This window comes from Rhinichthys klamathensis, unplaced genomic scaffold (genome assembly GCF_029890125.1).
Source record: "Rhinichthys klamathensis goyatoka isolate OS25496 unplaced genomic scaffold, OSU_Roscu_1.1 h1tg000270l_1, whole genome shotgun sequence".
NCBI classification, from domain to species: Eukaryota; Metazoa; Chordata; class Actinopteri; order Cypriniformes; family Leuciscidae; genus Rhinichthys; species Rhinichthys klamathensis.
The window spans coordinates 1,675,974-1,693,461 of record NW_026606790.1 but is presented as its reverse complement, the minus strand read 5'-3'; the positions used below and the strand labels follow the sequence as shown (position 1 = coordinate 1,693,461).

At 38.7% G+C, this 17,488-nt stretch overlaps 1 protein-coding gene across 1 annotated transcript in view; it reads left to right on the top strand.

The window, feature by feature from the left end:
• The window catches only part of si:dkey-112m2.1 (transmembrane protein 132C), a 175,211-nt gene that overhangs the window by 33,097 nt on the left and 124,626 nt on the right, over nucleotides 1–17,488 (top strand). Inside the window, exon 2 of the mRNA XM_056268219.1 lies at nucleotides 15,808–16,714. Within this exon, the coding sequence (XP_056124194.1) occupies nucleotides 15,808–16,714 (907 nt within the window). The remainder of the gene's footprint in view (nucleotides 1–15,807; nucleotides 16,715–17,488) is intronic.

The following is a 17,488-nucleotide window of genomic DNA, read 5'->3' as shown; positions in this document are numbered from 1 at the left end:
TTTATTTATTTATATATTTTGAATTTAACAACATGTCTGATTACTTTGTTTCCAGATTTCTGTGCAATGGCTTTTAACTTTGAAATCTCATGAATTATAAATTGGTATTCAATAAGTAATTAGTCCATATGTGTTAGCTTTGAGGTATCTCTATGTTAATGTACTCGTAAAAATATTTTTTTGTGCATATTAATCTTTCTATATACCCAGCCTAGGTAATATCTGTTCAAAAACTTATCACATTATAAATTAACAAAATTTCCCGTTATCCTTTTGTAGTAGCGGTAAAATTGCGATCAGTTATCCTCAGTTAGCGTTATTAACAGTTATATTTTAAATAAAATGTAGTTGTTATTTAATTTGGTTGTTTAAGTAATTTTATGTGCTTTTGACATTTTTATTGTTTTTTTTTAGATTTTTATTTAGCTTTATTTTTTATATTAGTTCTGGTAATTTTAGTATTTTTTCAGTGCCCTGCTAAAAGTGTTTTTTCCATAATTTTTTCCAATAAGTCTTCGTTAAAGCATTATTAAGAACCAAACCAAACAGCTACGAGGTAAATCACTACATTACAAACTTTGTCTGTGTGCAAAATCACATAGGCCACTGTTGGAGGGGATTCAAAATTGGACACATTCTGGGATTCAATCCCAGAATGCACCGCAATAATGAGTGTACAACTGATGTACGCTCAACGGCTAGAGAATACCCGTAATGCACTCAGCTGAATCATCCATCCTTCCTTTTTCCAAATCGCTGGTCCAATGTGGGTACAGCATAATATCATACAGGTATAAATTCCTTAATTGATTATTTTGTTTAATTAAGGTTTGTATATTTTCCATGGAGCTGCCAGTTTGCTATAAGTTTCAAATAATTATTAAACAGCAAACACAAACTATGAAAAAGCGGCAGCCCTTCCGGAACTCAGGGCCCTATCTTGCACTCGGCGCAAATGACTTTGTACACTGACGCATGTATCATTTCTATTTTGCACCCGGGCAAAGCGGACTTTTCCCTCCACAGACGCACGTCGGTAAACTAAGAAATACACTTGCGCTCCCCGGGGCGGTTCAGCGCAAAGAGGAGGCGTGTTCCGGCACAAACTTTCCCTCATGCTATTTTGTTGTTCTATAAAACAAATGCGCCACTGACCAGAAAAAACCTAGTCTAAAGTCAGTGGCGCGTTGCGCGTTGTTCATTATGCTATTTTAAGGGCGCATGCTTGGCCATAATCAATGTAGCGTGTGCACAACGCGCATACACTTTGATTCTCTCATCTAAGCAGCAGTTTTCATTTTTGCAAATCATACATTATTACGATAGATAGATAGATAGATAGATAGATAGATAGATAGATAGATAGATAGATAGATAGATAGATAGACAATTTATTATAAAAGCATACATGTAGCTTACACATTTACCCAAATTATCATACGCCTGTTTAACAGAAGTTAATTTGGGTGGGTTTCTCCATCCCCAATGTCACTTCTCTGTGTTTTACGGCCCTGACGAGAACGTTGCTCTCCTCGGCTGTGAACCGCTCCTGGCGCGTGCCTGGCAAATCCGCCGTTATAATAGGAATCCGCTTTAGAACAAGCGCGCCTGCTCTTAAAGGGAATGTGAGATGACGCTCTGATTGGTTTATTTCACGTTACGCCCAAACCACACCTATGAATAATGAAGCTACTTCAGACCAACCCCTTTTAGATTTGCGCCAGGCGCAAGAGGCATTTATCCCGCCGGGAAAATAGCAACAGTGCCGGGATCCGCCCACAAAGTTACTTGCGCTTTGCGCTTTGACACTTGCGTTTCAGATCATTAAAATAGGGCCCTCAGTGTCTGAATTCACACTCATTTCCATTAATTCCCTCAAGTAAACTATATTAGGGGACTAATGCAGGGAATAGTGAATTAGGGTATAGGGGACGATTTCGGACACAGTTACCGATTTAAAGCAAGAAAAAAAATTGAGACTATACTTTTTTCTTTTTTTTTTACTTCCGGAACCTGACTGTTGCACTCTGTAACATTTTCTTTGGAGTCCAAAGACAACAGAATTCTGCTGGAGACTGAATATTGCATGACAGCTGCCTTTGAGATGAATGGGAATAATAACAAAGCACTCTCTCCAGGTATTTTAGGTATCCTTGTCACCTGCTATACTGATATCAAGTTTCAAATCAGGATTTTGCTCAGCTGTAAACTAGACTATTGTGTGCATACAGTATATATATATATATATACAGGGCTTGACATTAACACCCGCCAACCCGCCAAATGCGGGTGCATTTCACCCGTGGCGGGTAACACAGTCACTCTCACTAGCCACTTTGGCGTGTTGAAGATTTGTAGTCTTGTCAAAGGACATCTGACATAACAAACGAATTGCAATTTGACACTATGCCACTACCACTCCCATGAGTACCACCTGCACATAGTTTAGTGTTTGCTCATTGGTCCATTCGTGAATCCTCTTGAACGACAACACTGCAAACAAGAAGACACGCGGAGATTAAACTCGCGGACTGTGCGACGAACTGGGCTGTTTTAGTCTGCCCTTAATTATCAACTTAATGTGATGATATAGCGATCTTTTTTTAATAGCAGGAGAATCCAGACCACCGGCGTGTCTCACGCTCTCCTGCAGTGCCGCTGCGCGAGGGTGCGCGCGCCAAACGAACGATCATCACACGCGACTGGTCGCATACACACACACATCAACACAGCGTTCAGTCAGTTCGTGAGTGTGCATGGCCGGTATTAAAGCAAAAATCATCTTCATGATTAAGGGCCACGGTGTAGGCCTAACTACTAGCAGGGCTGCCCTTATGTCACGTCATATCACAACTATCTTTCCAGAGTTAATTCTATGTTTTAATAAAATTAATCATGCCATGAAAGAAAGCAGGAGATGCGCTTGTGGGAATAATCTGGAAAATAAAGACCTGTAGGCCTATACTTGTTTCAGGTGGACATATCTCCAGTTACTCAGAGCTTCATGATGATAATTATTAAGTCAGAGCTCTGAGGAAAAGCTGATGCAAAACAAACAATCCAAAGTCCTATATAGTCCTATATAGCCTATATAAAGTTGTAATCCTGGTGCCTTAATTGTGGATTTTTTCTTTAAAATTATTATTTATTCTTTGCTCGTTGTTTCTAATGCAGATAATTGTTCTACTCTGTATTGCAGTATTTACTGCTGTAAAACAAAAAACAAACAAACAATGCAGCACTTTTATTATATACAATAAGAAGCTATTTTATGTGTGTATCTTAGACAACATGTTATCAAAAAAGGAGCTTAACAACCTTATCAGAGCTAATGATAATATTAGTTCATTTTAGCACGTTTTCAGCCCCATTGTCAATTTTAATCATATAAAACGTACAACAACAAAACTGTGGCTAGTAAAAATGCTGCGTGGCTAGTCATTTTGGAAAACCACTAGCCACATTGGCTAGTGAGCAAAAAAGTTAATGTCAAGCGCTGTATATATATATATATATATATATAAAAAACAAGCTCTTCAATACTTTCCACCCTCTGTTTCAATAAGGAATATGGAATAAGGAATATGTCAGAAAGGAAATTTACTGTCTCAAGCCATTTCAAAGGGTAGAATCTATATCTGTAGATTTTTGAATGGCTGTTCCAGTTGGCACAAATAGTAATATTTTCTTTAGTAAAAATGCTGTTTTATAGCTAGGGCTGAATTGTATTTTGTTTGGAGCTATATTTATATATGAGTTATATGTTTACCACCTCCGCACTCTGTTTATTCATTGTATTTTAATCAAATAATCATATTTGGCAGCTCCCTTCAGTGTAGCTGCTTCAGTTCATAATTTTTGCTCTTGACTCCAGCCTGCCTAGACTCCCAGCCAATGGCCAAACAAAAGCCTTCAATGCCACCATAACATCGGTGAGCCTAGTTGCCATTGGCCAAATTGGTCATATCAAGGGATTGTTTCCCTGACAACAGTTTGCCTAAAAAAATCAATACAAAAGCTTTTAAACACCACCGTCAGATGAATGATAGCCACATATGCAAATATAAAAATAATATCATGTATTTTCATGCTGGTTTGCAGTTGTCTTTTTTTTTATTGTTAAAGGCTTTGGATTCTAATAATCTGAGCCATCACTCATATTTTCATTTGACTTCCTCCCACCAGCCTCTGTTCTCACTTATTTTTTCATTTGTCTAGGCGACGTGATCCCCGGGAGGTATTCTAAATGAGAGCGTACCTGCATATCATTACATCATTCTCCAAGTTGTCCTGTATGACACAGGGCCTGCTTCCCATTTAAGCACCCTCTCCCGTAATTCATCGGTGCTAGGTTCAGCATCTGACTGAATCCGTTAGTTAAGGGCTACAGAATCAAGCTGAGATTGCAAACGCTAGTGATTGGGAAAGAGTTGGAATGGATAAAAAATCTCAACAGACAAACCAATCCTTAAAGCCTGTTACCTTGAAATAAAAAAGTCCAGCCCTTCGAGATTGCAAAAGAAGCCACTGCGGTTAGTATAACACAGGTACTGTGAGGTGCTCAAATCAGCAGATTTTTCTCCTAGCCTCCTGCCATGTCCAAATACAGTGAGCCATCAGACTTCCAGAGTCAATTGACTTTTTCGAGCCCTCACTGCAGTAAACTCAAGCTCAACAAGCAATAGATAACAGTAATGTAATCATAAAAAGCCTTATGCTTATGTTTGGCCTCTTAGGTTTGTTTAGATGTCTCATCGGAGACACTAGTTCAATATAAGCCTTAGTGCGCGATTGCTAATGTTTTGATAAAGTGGCTTTGAGCAGATTGTGGAAGATATTTCTGCAACCAGGCATGACGAATGCAGATCAAGAGTTTCCTGCCATTAGTGGGTCTCTAAAAATTTCTTAATTATCATTATGGAAAATGGTAATGTGCATTGCATTATGTTGAATGGGGAAAAGGGGGGAAGATAGATTTATAGAATCTTCCAGAAAGCAATAGAGCTCTTCGGTTTGTAGTCCTACTTGGAAGAGAAATAGCTAGGACCTTCTTTTTTATAGTTGCAGTTTTGGATCTGTAAGATTATTATTATTATTATTTTAAATTAATTAATACTATTATTCAATATAAAATTGATGCATAAAATGGACAAAAGTAAACCTAATGGCTGTTTTATCTATTCGTCAAAGAATCCTGAAAAACTGTATCACAGTTTCCACAAAAATATTAAGCAGCCCAACTGTTTCAAGCCTTGATAATAATACAAAATGTTACTTGAGCAACAAATAAGCATATAACAATGATTTCTCAAGAAAAATTTGCCACCATTACATTGGTTACATTTAAAAACATATAGAAAACAGATATTATTGGTGAGCATAAGAGACTTCTTTCAAAAACATTAAACATAAAGTCTTACCAACCCCAACCTTTTCAAAGTTAGTGTGAGTTACCACAAGTTTATGTAATTTATTTTGTAGAACATGAAAGTCTCTTCAAGTAGTATTGTAAGACCTTGTTTTACTTTTACTCATAAATTGAAAAACACTATTCTAAAAACCTAATTAAATTTCCCAATGGGAATGCTGACCCACAGCGAATCAGCCTTCCGGGTAGACCTATACTAACCCACCACGTCATGACTGAACAGATCTATTATTTTTGGAGCTAAATCGAGGCAGATCACAGCTTGATCGCAGTTTGATCGTAACTAGCAGTTGCGCTGATGTTAACAGAAAAAATAAGGGTTAATTTACTCTGTATCTAAAATGTCAAGTAGCTTTTAATTGGTGGGTGTAATTTTGCCTAGTTCTAAAATGTAAAAAAAAATATATATACTCTTTCTTGAACCTTAAGCATGCCAAGGAAATATTCTCTATTTTTAATGCAACCTTTTTTGCTATTTGTCTGTCAGTGCCATCCTCTCCATAGGCTCAGATTCTTTCATTTTCCCCTCTGCTCGTTTCACAACTCCCAACATTTTGAAATCAGCTTAATTTTCTCCCCTTTGCTCAACAGACACGTCTCCGATAAGGCTTACATGCTGAAATTCCTGCTCCACTATACTGATGCAATCAGTACGTGTGCTCGATGCCCAGATAGCTGGTGCCTTTTCTGTCTTCCTCCCTGTCTCTGTCTTGCTCTATCTCAGCATGGAATTATGTGCAGTGTTAGATTACTTCTGAAATGCAATCCGGTACAGACTACAAATTGCATGACTAAAATCGTTATCTTTTAAACTAAAGCAATAATCCACCATTAGCAGTGAATTACAATGGTTTTACCATGGGTAAGGGGTGTTCTTAGGCATGAGGCATATGATAAAAAACACTAATGTCCATTATCGATATCTGGCAAGTTGTACGTTGATATTCTCAAAATGAATATTAATTTCTTACACTGTACATTAGTGAAAGACCTGCAAAAAAGCCATAAAAGGTTTGTGCCAAATACTTAAGAAGTTTGTAAATGGAAGACACTTTTGCGACCAGTTAAAAAATGATAACTATTATGTCCAACAAGAGGAGAAGCTCACACACAGAGTTGTTGTAAATTTCTTACAGAATGCTTTTATTCAGAGGCGAAAAAGGTGCTCAGTGCAAAGATTTTTTTCCATCAGTATCACAATAGACAATAGCCCACCTGATTTTATTAGAAAAATATTTCCTGTTTTATTTGTAGTTTCACTCCATATTTCAGACCATGAAACCTGTGGGCAAACAAACTTCTTGTCTTCAGAATTGTGAGGGAAGGGAGTCTATCTGACTGTCAAAACACTAAAACTATGCTGAGGACTGTACATTTACCATATTGCATCTAATGAAATGGACCTTAACTTAAAAGGGCTATATATCCAATAGCATAAAACATAAATATATGTGCTAACATTCATAGACATACAAAGCTATTACTGCATAACAATAATATAAAATACATATTTTTATAAAATACAAAAAATACATACACTTTGTACTAAAATTGTTTTACATATCCATAGAGAATGATTCAATAAAGGGATTCACCCAAAAATGAAAATTAGCCCATGATTTACTCACCCTGAAGCCATCCTATGTGTATATGACATTCTTTCTTTCAGACGAATACAATCGGAGTTATATTAAAAAATGCCCTGGCTCTTCCAAGCTTTATAATGGGAGTCAATGGGTATATTTTTTTGGCAGTCCATCAAAGTGCGTCTATCTATTATAAAAGTGCTTTGCACGGCTCTGGCGTGTTAATAAAGGCCTTCTGAAGTGAAACGTTGCGTTCGTGTAGGAAAAATATCCATATTTAAAACTTAATCGACTAAAATAACTAGCTTCCTGCAGATGGCCGTACGCAAGTCGACTTAACGGCAAAAGAGTAACCCTTGAACTTGATGCACAACGTAATGACGAACGCGGTTGCCCAGCCCCGTTTGTTTGAACCTACATCCTACGTCATACATTTTCAAGTGTTACTCTCTGTTACTCTAAAGGCCCGTACACACCGGGACGAATATCGGCGCGCGTTATTCGGCAGCGTTTTTCAACGCCTTTTTTTGTGTTCACACCCAGGCGATTTTCGCTGACGATGAGCTGAGTGAACATGCCAATTCATTCCCTGACATTAGATGGCGCTTAATGTAAAACAGAAATAGTCCTATGTTGTAGTCGCTGTCACGTTTGTCATATAGTTCTTTATGTTCCGACACCAACGAGACCAGCAGCTCTACATTCATCTTGCCTTGCATCTTCCTCGTCTTATTTCTTCCCGGCAGTGTAGACGCTACTTGGCGTATATCTTCTTCGCCGTTACGTATGTGTGCTCGGGAAGACCGTTTTGTGTTTGAGCGCCCCCGAGTTGTGTTTTACTGTAACTTCAGAAGCTCCAGACACGTGAGTAAAAGCGCCAATCTCATTGGTCGGATAGTTTTTGACGCGGTGCGTCAAACCCAAAAAACTAACCCGAGGCGTTTTTAAAAAAATGACGCTCTTAAGGCTCGTACAAACCGGGACGAATATCGGCGCGCGTTATTCGTCAGCGTTTTTCACCGCGTTTTTTGTGTTCACACCCAAGTGATTTTCGCTGACGTTGAGCCGAGTGAACATGCAAATTCATTCCCTGACATTAGATGGCGCTTAATGTAAAACAGAAATAGTCCTATTTTGTAGTCGCTGTCGCGTTTGTCATATAACTTAGTTCTTTATGTTCCGACACCAACGAGACCAGCAGCTCTACATTCATCTTGCCTTGCATCTTCCTCGTCTTATTTCTTCCCGGCAGTGTAGACCATAGATATCCATAATAAAGGCCATTGGCCAGCAGCGCGGACGAGACATCTAGCCTTTATTATGGATATCTATGGTGTGTAGACGCTACTTGGCGCATCTTCTTCGCCGTTACGTATGTGTGCTCGGCAAGACCGTTTTGTGTTTGAGCGCCCCCAAGTTGTGTTTAACTGTAACTTCAGAAGCTCCAGACACGTGAGCAAAAGCGCCAATCTCATTGGTCGGATGGTTTTTGACGCGGCGCGTCAAACCAAAAAAACTAACCCGAGGCGTTTTTTAAAAGATGACGCTTTTACGTGTGGCGTTTTTCGCGTCGGTGTGCACACTCACATTGGCGCCCTTTGTTTAGTCACGAGGCGTTAAACGTCGGCGAATAACGCGCGCGAAATTCGTCCCGGTGTGAACAGGCCTTTACGCGTGCCGTTTTTTTTGTGTGGGTGTGCACACTCACATTGGCGCCCTTTGTTTATGCACGAGGCGTTAAATGTCGGCGAAGTTTTAAAAATCTATATTTTTCTTACACAAACAGCTCGCTTCACTTCAGAAGGCCTTTATTAACCCTCCAGAGCCGTTTCAAGCACTTTTATCATGGATGGATACGCTTTAATGGACTTCCAAAAAAATATACCCATTGACTCCCATTATATGAGTAATGTATGAATGTCCTCTGATTGTATTCGTCTGAAAGAAGAATGTTGTATACACCTTGGATGGCTTCAGGGTGAGTAAATCATGGGCTAATTTTCATTTTTGGGTGAACTATCACTTTAAATCTATTAACTATTCTACATACATGTCATGCAAAAAAATATCATATAAGAAGTGTTTCATAGAAAGTGTATATTTACGAATTACTATAATTTATCAACATTCACAAGTTTAACTATCAAATTTGATGTTTACGAAGCGTTTCGTTCCGTTTTGCACGCAAATGACTTGTATGCTTATATGAGCTTCTTCTCTTGTCATACTACATTTAAAATGTCTAATTTCCTTGTCATTTTCAACTGATTTGAGTTTTTGGGGGTTTGCTCCATACCCTTTCCAAACCCTTGGCATGCTTGACCTTAGTTATAGGGTTACAATTTGTTCCTTTTTTCAGTGCCGGACCGTAATACTGTCTCAATGTGATATTGTGTCTTGGGCATCCATATCTACCCAGTCATAACACCTAATTTTTCAAGTGGACTAAGATATGATTTGGCTTCTTGATTTACTTTCTATTAGGTGACTACAATTGAAAGATGTGTGCAGTGGTCCTACTTGCCTTTTAAGTGATGGTGACACTGAACGCTACCTACTTTTTGAATGTAGTGTGGGCACTCTGAATGATTACCATTATTAATGTTATCTATTAGCTCAGCAGTTGGCCACTATCCTGTGAAACTCCTCCTTCACTTACAGTAGGATTATACACATTTTTTTATTGGCAGCTGAGAAAATGGCCAGAGGACAATTCAATTATGATGCCTCAAAACCTAACTATGTTACCTTTCCCTGAAGGGCAGAATTTGAAGTTGGGACAGTTTTCCATACTAGAGCATATCCTAAATTAGTTAACGGCTCCCGAATTGCCGCTTACCATGTCAGCATGTATTTCAGTTACTTGTTCAGAGTTTCATCTAACTAAGCCATCTAACTCTCAGTAAATTGATATGGAAAAACCAAGGAAGTGGTGTAGAGAAACTGTAAGAGTGGCCATCAAGCAAGCAAAACAGTTTTGCGGTGTATATTTGAGTGTGACTTTAGAGCTCAGTTTTTGATTCTTTTTGAGTCTACTTATGAAGAATAATGTAACCATAAAAAGAAAACCCTGGGCCTTTTATAAAATTAGATACTTACTCAAATTAAGATTGATCTCCTTCCACACATTAATCATTAAGGGGGGGTGGTATGTGCGGGGGGCGGGGTGTGTCCGTCGTGAAAATTAAAATATTTTAAGACATTTATGAAAATTAATGTTGACATCAAAATATGACATCAAAACATGTCTATGAAAACATGAACGTATGAATAGAAAAACTGCTAGATTATGATGCAGCAATGTTATCGAAAAAGAAACATTTAAAAGGGAAGCTGCTTGAGGTAAAGCTGAAAAGTAAATGATCTCCAGTAAACTGAAGCACGTTCTATGACACATCCTATGAGATTAATAATCAGATATCCTAGAAATATAACATAAACGTAATATTACAACTTGCATCTGCTCAAAAGGACGCGAATGCACATGTGAACTAGTTGTCTATGGTCTGAAAGTGAAACTCTGGATACGCTCTTCTCTTAACAGCGAGCTTATACACGGGCAACTAAAGCACAGAGAATTTACAACATTCTATCACAATCCTGTTCTCATAATGCTGAATATGGCATGTATATTGGCGCTGCACATCTTGCACTTAATTTTTATTTTTCATGATAGAAAGTGATTACAGTCATCACTGTGAGTTTTTGAAGCCATAACTAGAAACAACTTTAAATAAAACAGGTTTACTGTTAAAAAAAAATTAGAACAAAATAACACTGCTGCATTATTAATATCATCAATGATTTTTGCCCACCAAGCCTATCTAAAAGGAATATGACTGTCTCAAATAAGAAATAACCTGATCATAGTCAATAATGTCAGACATTCCATTTGAGCTGAAACTGATGAGTGAGTGAACGGTCGGTACCCACTGCGCAATGTGACGTCGGAGTGGCGTCTTTTCTATGTAATTTTTGGATGTCCAATTTCGGTCCACTGAAGGGGTTGTTTTGTAACGCCAGACGATGTCTTTTTTCGATGTCTACAGCACGTCTAATGTTGATGTTTGTAGGACCTCCGTGTAAGGGTTATTTATAGTCCAAATGTGGTCGTTTGTGGACGTCTTTTCAACATCAAATTTAGTTTTTATACAATTTCTATAACTGTAGTCCCATGTTTCAAAAGGGTGGAGGACATGTTTTCTGTAGGCTACCATGTATTTACATTTATGCATTCGGCAGACACTTTTATCCAAAGTGACTTACATTGGATTACACTCCTATAAGTTCTTGCTTTCTCTGGGAATCGAACCCATGATCTTGGTGTTGCTAGCGCCAACGCTCTACTGTTTGAGCTAAAGCATTATAGGTTTGTATGCATCTCGCTGTACACTGCTGACACCAATCGTGCCGCACAAGCCCTCAAAAGTGAAGCCAAAACGTCTCGATCGCCCCCCAGTGACCGGTCCTAGTAGGTCATAAACCCCGCCTCCCCATGTTATTCAACGGCACGTGAGACCAACTAAACAATTAAATTACACTTGACATATCCTTTTTCCAAAGATAGTTTCTGCCATTTACTGTAGTTTCCATCACGTTGATGTAATTTCAAGTGTTTGTTTTTAAAATAAGTTTGTTTTTAGTTAGTTATTTGATGCTATAAAAACGGTGCTGTGACATCATGATTGACAGCTGTGATTGACAGGTTCTCTGTGCGAAGTAGTCATTGAAGCACCAACGGACTTTTTTTCATAATGTTGACTATGTGGTTAGTAGTTGTATTTACCTTATTTTAACGAGGTATATACTGCAATCAGCAGACATCATTGGAGAGGAACGGAGCAGACAGAGGCCACTTAAGGAGTCATAACCTGTAATTTTCCCTTTTCCACGAGAATCAATGTATGTTATGATTGCCTAACGATTATACAATGGCCGGGAAGCCGATATTCAAAAGTGAAGCGTTTGTTTACCCCAGGGTTCGTAAACCAGCCCACGTGCACGCGCACTCAAATACGAGATTTTAATTTCTCCCCCGACTTGATGTCAAGACGGGGCAGGATATACCATATATGGACACCGCAGACATATGCTGCAGGAAGCCCGCCCTGCCCATCTCCCCTCATTTTCAGTCAAGAAAGATGCAGAAATGTAGTGCACACGTGAGTTGCTCTGTGGTTGACTGCCAGAATCAACATTCAAATGTGTTTTCTCTACCAAAAACGGACCAAACTACCAGGGACCAGTGGATGAAATTCATTTTAATGACGCTGTTCCAACAACCCTATCAACTGGCTCAACGTTAGGTGTCTGCGCTAAGCATTTTACACAGGAATCATCATGTTACATGTCTGTAGATGAAAAATATTGAATGTCTAAAAAAACCACAACGTGAAACAAGGCAAAAACAACACATAATAGCAAACGTTGATCTCTATAACCACTGTAAGCTGATAAAAAAGTAGACTACATCTCCGTTAATGTAATCTACATTAAATAAAAGGTAAACTTATGTGGGAGAAAATAGCAACAAACGTTTTAGCTCGTTACTGATGTTAATGTATGTCTCAGTCAAAATGATTGTCTTTACCATTCAGAGACATGTTGATGTAGACGTCCTTCCATTGACTCTATATCTTCCGTTTCCAGCTCTGGTTCAGAGTCTGGCTCAAACATTGAATTCCGTAGGTCGCGGCCAGGTCGGGTTCATTCACAACTTGCGCCATGATGTCATTTTTGAATGATATGCTGAAGTTACCTGCGGTGTCAAGCCCTCTCCTTCCTGCCACCAATCAACGCGCCCCTCATTTGCATTATTAAAATGACCGTTCACGACAGCCAAAATATCGCATCAGATCTCGCGAGACAATAATGCATTCAGAAATAAGGGTCAGAGGAGCTCTGTGTTTTCCTTTTTTTCCACTTTTCTTTTTTAGAAGGGCCTGAAAGACTATAATAGAGCGTGGGTATCCAAGGTAATACTAGGTTATGACTCCTTTAAGAAAAGTGCAGGGGCGTGTGCTTGCGATTGATTCGGCGAGAGTGAGGGCGGGGCCTTGATTTCGCGGCTTTACTTCCTGCTCACGACTGCGCAGGTCTGGTCCCAAGATGTCAGATGTCCCCATATCGGGACACTGGCGGCTTCAGTTCTCTCCGATGGAAAAGAGCGAAGGGGCGTCGTCCATCTTTTTTTACAGTCTATGGCTGAGACAATCAAATCAAACAAGTTTTTTTTTTTTTTAAATGATCTTAAATAATTATAAATAATCTGTATTTATATGAATTAATCCTGTTGATAACAACAATGCTGATATTTGTAAATAAAAAAATATTACATATTAATCATGTAAATTTCCTGCACCTGTCATAGACGTCTAAATGACGTCCAAAAAAATGACCCAGTTCAAAGGTCAAATGTTGAACGTCAAAATGACGTCCAAGTTGGGTCATGGTTGGACATCCAAAAAGTGGACCTAGTTTGGACGTCGAATAGATGTCCAGAATTGGTCATGGACCGACGGACCCAATCTCATGATCTGCACGTCTATCCGACCTCCAATGTTTAGTGGGTAAACTGCCGCGTTTTTCTAGCTGGTTATTGAACTCAACCAAACGCTTCTTATTTGAGATTAATCAGATATAGACAACATAAAAGTAATCTTACAACTTACATCTGCACCAAAAGACGCGAATGCGCACATGAACTTGACCGTGCTAGTCTGATGTTGTGGACAGCGCGTTGAAAAACGAAAGCACAGAAAATTGACAACATTCATGATCGATCGTCGCTGTCACGAGTACTCGAGTACCCGTGCCCCTAGCTGTAATATATTTTCTGGTCTTTATTCTAACGAATTACTAATTGAAGCACCATATTTTTAGTCAACATATTTATGTATAGTGTTTTACTAGTTATCTTGCAATCATTCAAAATGTGCTTTGAATCGAAACAATTGTAAGGCTGTCTGAAACTGTTAAAAAATGGTGACAGAAGCTTGAGTGTCACCTCGTTTTTCCTTTCTTAACACTTTTTTTTAATGCTTGATTTCACTTCATATCCCCAAACTATGTTTGAGACCAATTGTTTTAATCTATATTTGCCAATCCATGTCGTATTAGGCACCTTTAGGTAGATGCTTTTCAGTGAGAGAACAGTCTTGGCGTCCTTCTGACAGTTTTAAATTGTATCCAAATTGTGTACACAAACTTTGAATTAACCCAAGCAAATTATCTTGGCTCACCTGCTAATTAGGCTTTAAATACAGTTTAGGATGAACATATGCTAATTTCAGAGAAAAAGAGGAGCGCTTCAACTGATCCAGCAGAGATGGAAAAGTTTAACACGTTCTCTCTTTTATTAGTCATTAATGGATTTACAAGTTATTTAGTATATTCGTTCTGCTCTATTGCTACATCTAGGACTTCTGCCTGTCTGTGGAGCTTTCCTTTTTATATATTTATTTTATATCGTAATATTGTAATATAATGGATATTTGATGTTAATATGTCGTAAACATTGCCATACCATGACCAAATGATTCAAGTAGTGTCAATTTGTCAATCTATAAATAATATAATTTACCTATTATCTTTCATAACATGATCATAATTATCATGGTTGATAATTTTTTTAGAATCATGCTTTTTTCTTTAATCTGCTTTAATCATATAATGGCTTCAATTCATACTATTCTGTTATGTTATTCTACAGAATAATATTTGATTTTTAGTCAGTTTGAACAAAGGTTCACTAGAAGTTTCACTATCATTTTCTGTTCACAATGAGCAATTTTGCTAAACATTTTGTTTGACAGAGACACAAAGAATTGCTGGTTTACTCCCATCTGATTCTTCCAAATGGCTAGGTGTGAAATCCTGCTTGTTTCCAAGAGAAAGACAATGTCTGCAAATGAATGCATTTTTTTTTTTTTTTTTTTTTTTGTTAGCACTTTTGAAAATACATTTTGGGATTCCAACTTGAGTTAATCAGTCTGGGTGTAGCACAATGTTCAGTGAATCTTTTGTGCTTTTTTTTCTCCGATTTTTTTCTTCTTCTCTGTCTTTACTCTTTATCTTTCTCACTCTTTCTTTCTCTCTCCCCTTTTTTATTGCTGCCAAAAAGAATAATGTTTTAGTCCCACAGGAAAATATTATTAGAGTAAAGTTTTACTCCCACCTTTCTTTCCTGACATTTTGCATTACTCTTCTCAAGATCTGGTTCGCCTGAAACAAAACAAACTGATTCCACTATATTAACTCAATATTCATGAGATGATTTGATTTATTATAGGTGATTACATTAAAAGAATAAAAAAACAAAGATAACTTTCTGTATACACAAGCTGTAGAACAAGTAGAAATCCCCAAACTCAATCTATATTCATTAGGAAAAACCTTTAAATAAACCATGAAATACTTTGTTGCACAATGTTATATAAGCCTCTTCCTGCTGTGCTGTATAGTGTCTGCCTTAAGCACCAATAACATTTGTCTGCCACCAGCTGTCACAAATCGCCAGCTCTCTTTCTCTCAGACTAGCGCTGTGACGCAAAATCAATGGAGCCTCTTGGGTCCTTCCATCACCCCAAATATCTGCAGTGAACTGCTGGTTGAAGGCATTCAATAAACGAGTCCAGTTGCCTTAAGATGGGATTGCAGAATAGGGCGTGGAGACAAATGATCCTTTGCTTTAGAGCATGTAAGAGCATGCAAGTTGCTAGGTCGGGTTTAGAGCTCTTACTGTCTGATAGATGGATGAGTGATGTCTTTCCTGTCTTCTCCATTATTTGGCAGTCATTGACAGCCGGATGCTGATGGAAGGACTGCAGAGATTTGGTGCCATCCCGACGTATCTTCCGGTCCGATATCAGGTGTTAAATGCAGAGTCTGCCTTCTTCCTGAAAGAAGCCAACCAGGACATCATGAGGAACTCCAGCCTCCAGGTTCGTACAGAACTTTTCTTTATCCAACAAGCCAGAAAGACGCCGTCGGTCAATGCCAGTTACGGACCGTTGTATGTGGAACAGCCCGTGCCCATGGAGCTTCTGGGCCCGGGACTCTTCAACAGCCCTTCATCCACATCCCCATTATCCACTTCCTCTCCACTCTTTAGTTTTAATTGGAAAGTACAGACTTTCATTATCAGTGAGCGAATCCATCCCAGTTGGCCAAAGGTTCAGGTTCTCTTCTACTTAGTAGGCCGGGACTGGGACGACTACAGTGCCATGGACAAATTGCCGTGTGTCAGGATGTTTGCCTTCCATGAAACCCAAGAGGTACGAGGCACCTGTCATCTGAAAGGGGAACTCGGACTGTGTGTGGCTGAACTGGAGCCACTGCCTAGCTGGTTCAGTCCCCCTAGTGTCATACCAGGTCGACAGAGATCTCCTGAGCTGGTTGAAGGCACTCCCGTGGAGCTGTATTACATGCTACAATCCACTGACACTGGGGAATGCAGCTCTGAGGACTCCCGCAAGACCAATTCCATCCGCACTGGCCAACTGGGACCGGCCGGTTACTTCTCAGGGCCCACACCCATGCGCAGGATCGGCAGTGTACGGCTGTTCCAGCCACTCTCTGAGCTGCGTTTGGACAGTAACTTTGTGGTGATGGTTCCCTCAAGACCCATCCGGCAGAGGGAGACGGTGTCAGGCTTCCTCGCTGTCTCCACCCTTTCGTCAGTAGAGATCTTCACTTTAAGGTGAGTGACCCCTGCTAGAAATGCTTTTAAATTATTATTATTTTTTTTACTTTGATAGCTTTGTTGACTTTGATAATTGATAGCTGGACTTGACAGCCATTGATCACCATGTAGTATTTTATGGAAAAGAACAGATCTGACATTTTGATAATTACACAATATCTCTCTAAATGCAAAAAACCCAAAACAAAACTCTTTGACGACCATTTCTTGCTTCCAACTGTTAACTCCTTAATACTATTTGTGGCATTTAAAATATTTTTACCTGGAAAATTTTGCCTGGAATTTAATGATTAAAATTATTATTTTTTTCGGGTTGTATTTAAAATCCACTTGTCTTAAATCCACTTTGGTTTGAGTGGACATGCTGCTTCTGTGGCAGGATGAATAAATTGTCAATTTTAGTTTCTGTATGGCTCTTGAATTTTGATGATTTCATGCTCTCAAAATTCATTGTGGTTGGCACAAACCATGTTTATCATCACTGCATGTGATCCTGTATGTCCCCAAATTCCTGGAAATATCAAATAATTTCAAAAGTGCAATTTCTCAGCCTGGAAAAGTCACACAAATGAATAGTCTTAAAATGGAAATTACTATAGTCTACTTACATTTTTTTCTAGTTATTCTTAGTTCTAAAGTACTTCTTGGGCTAGAAAGTACTCTTTTTAACTATGTTCTCTATAAGATGATTTTTAAAAAGCTTTGACCATTCATCTTCACAAATGACTGAAAGTCATTAAAAGGAAATTCATTGGTTGGAAAGTATGGGAC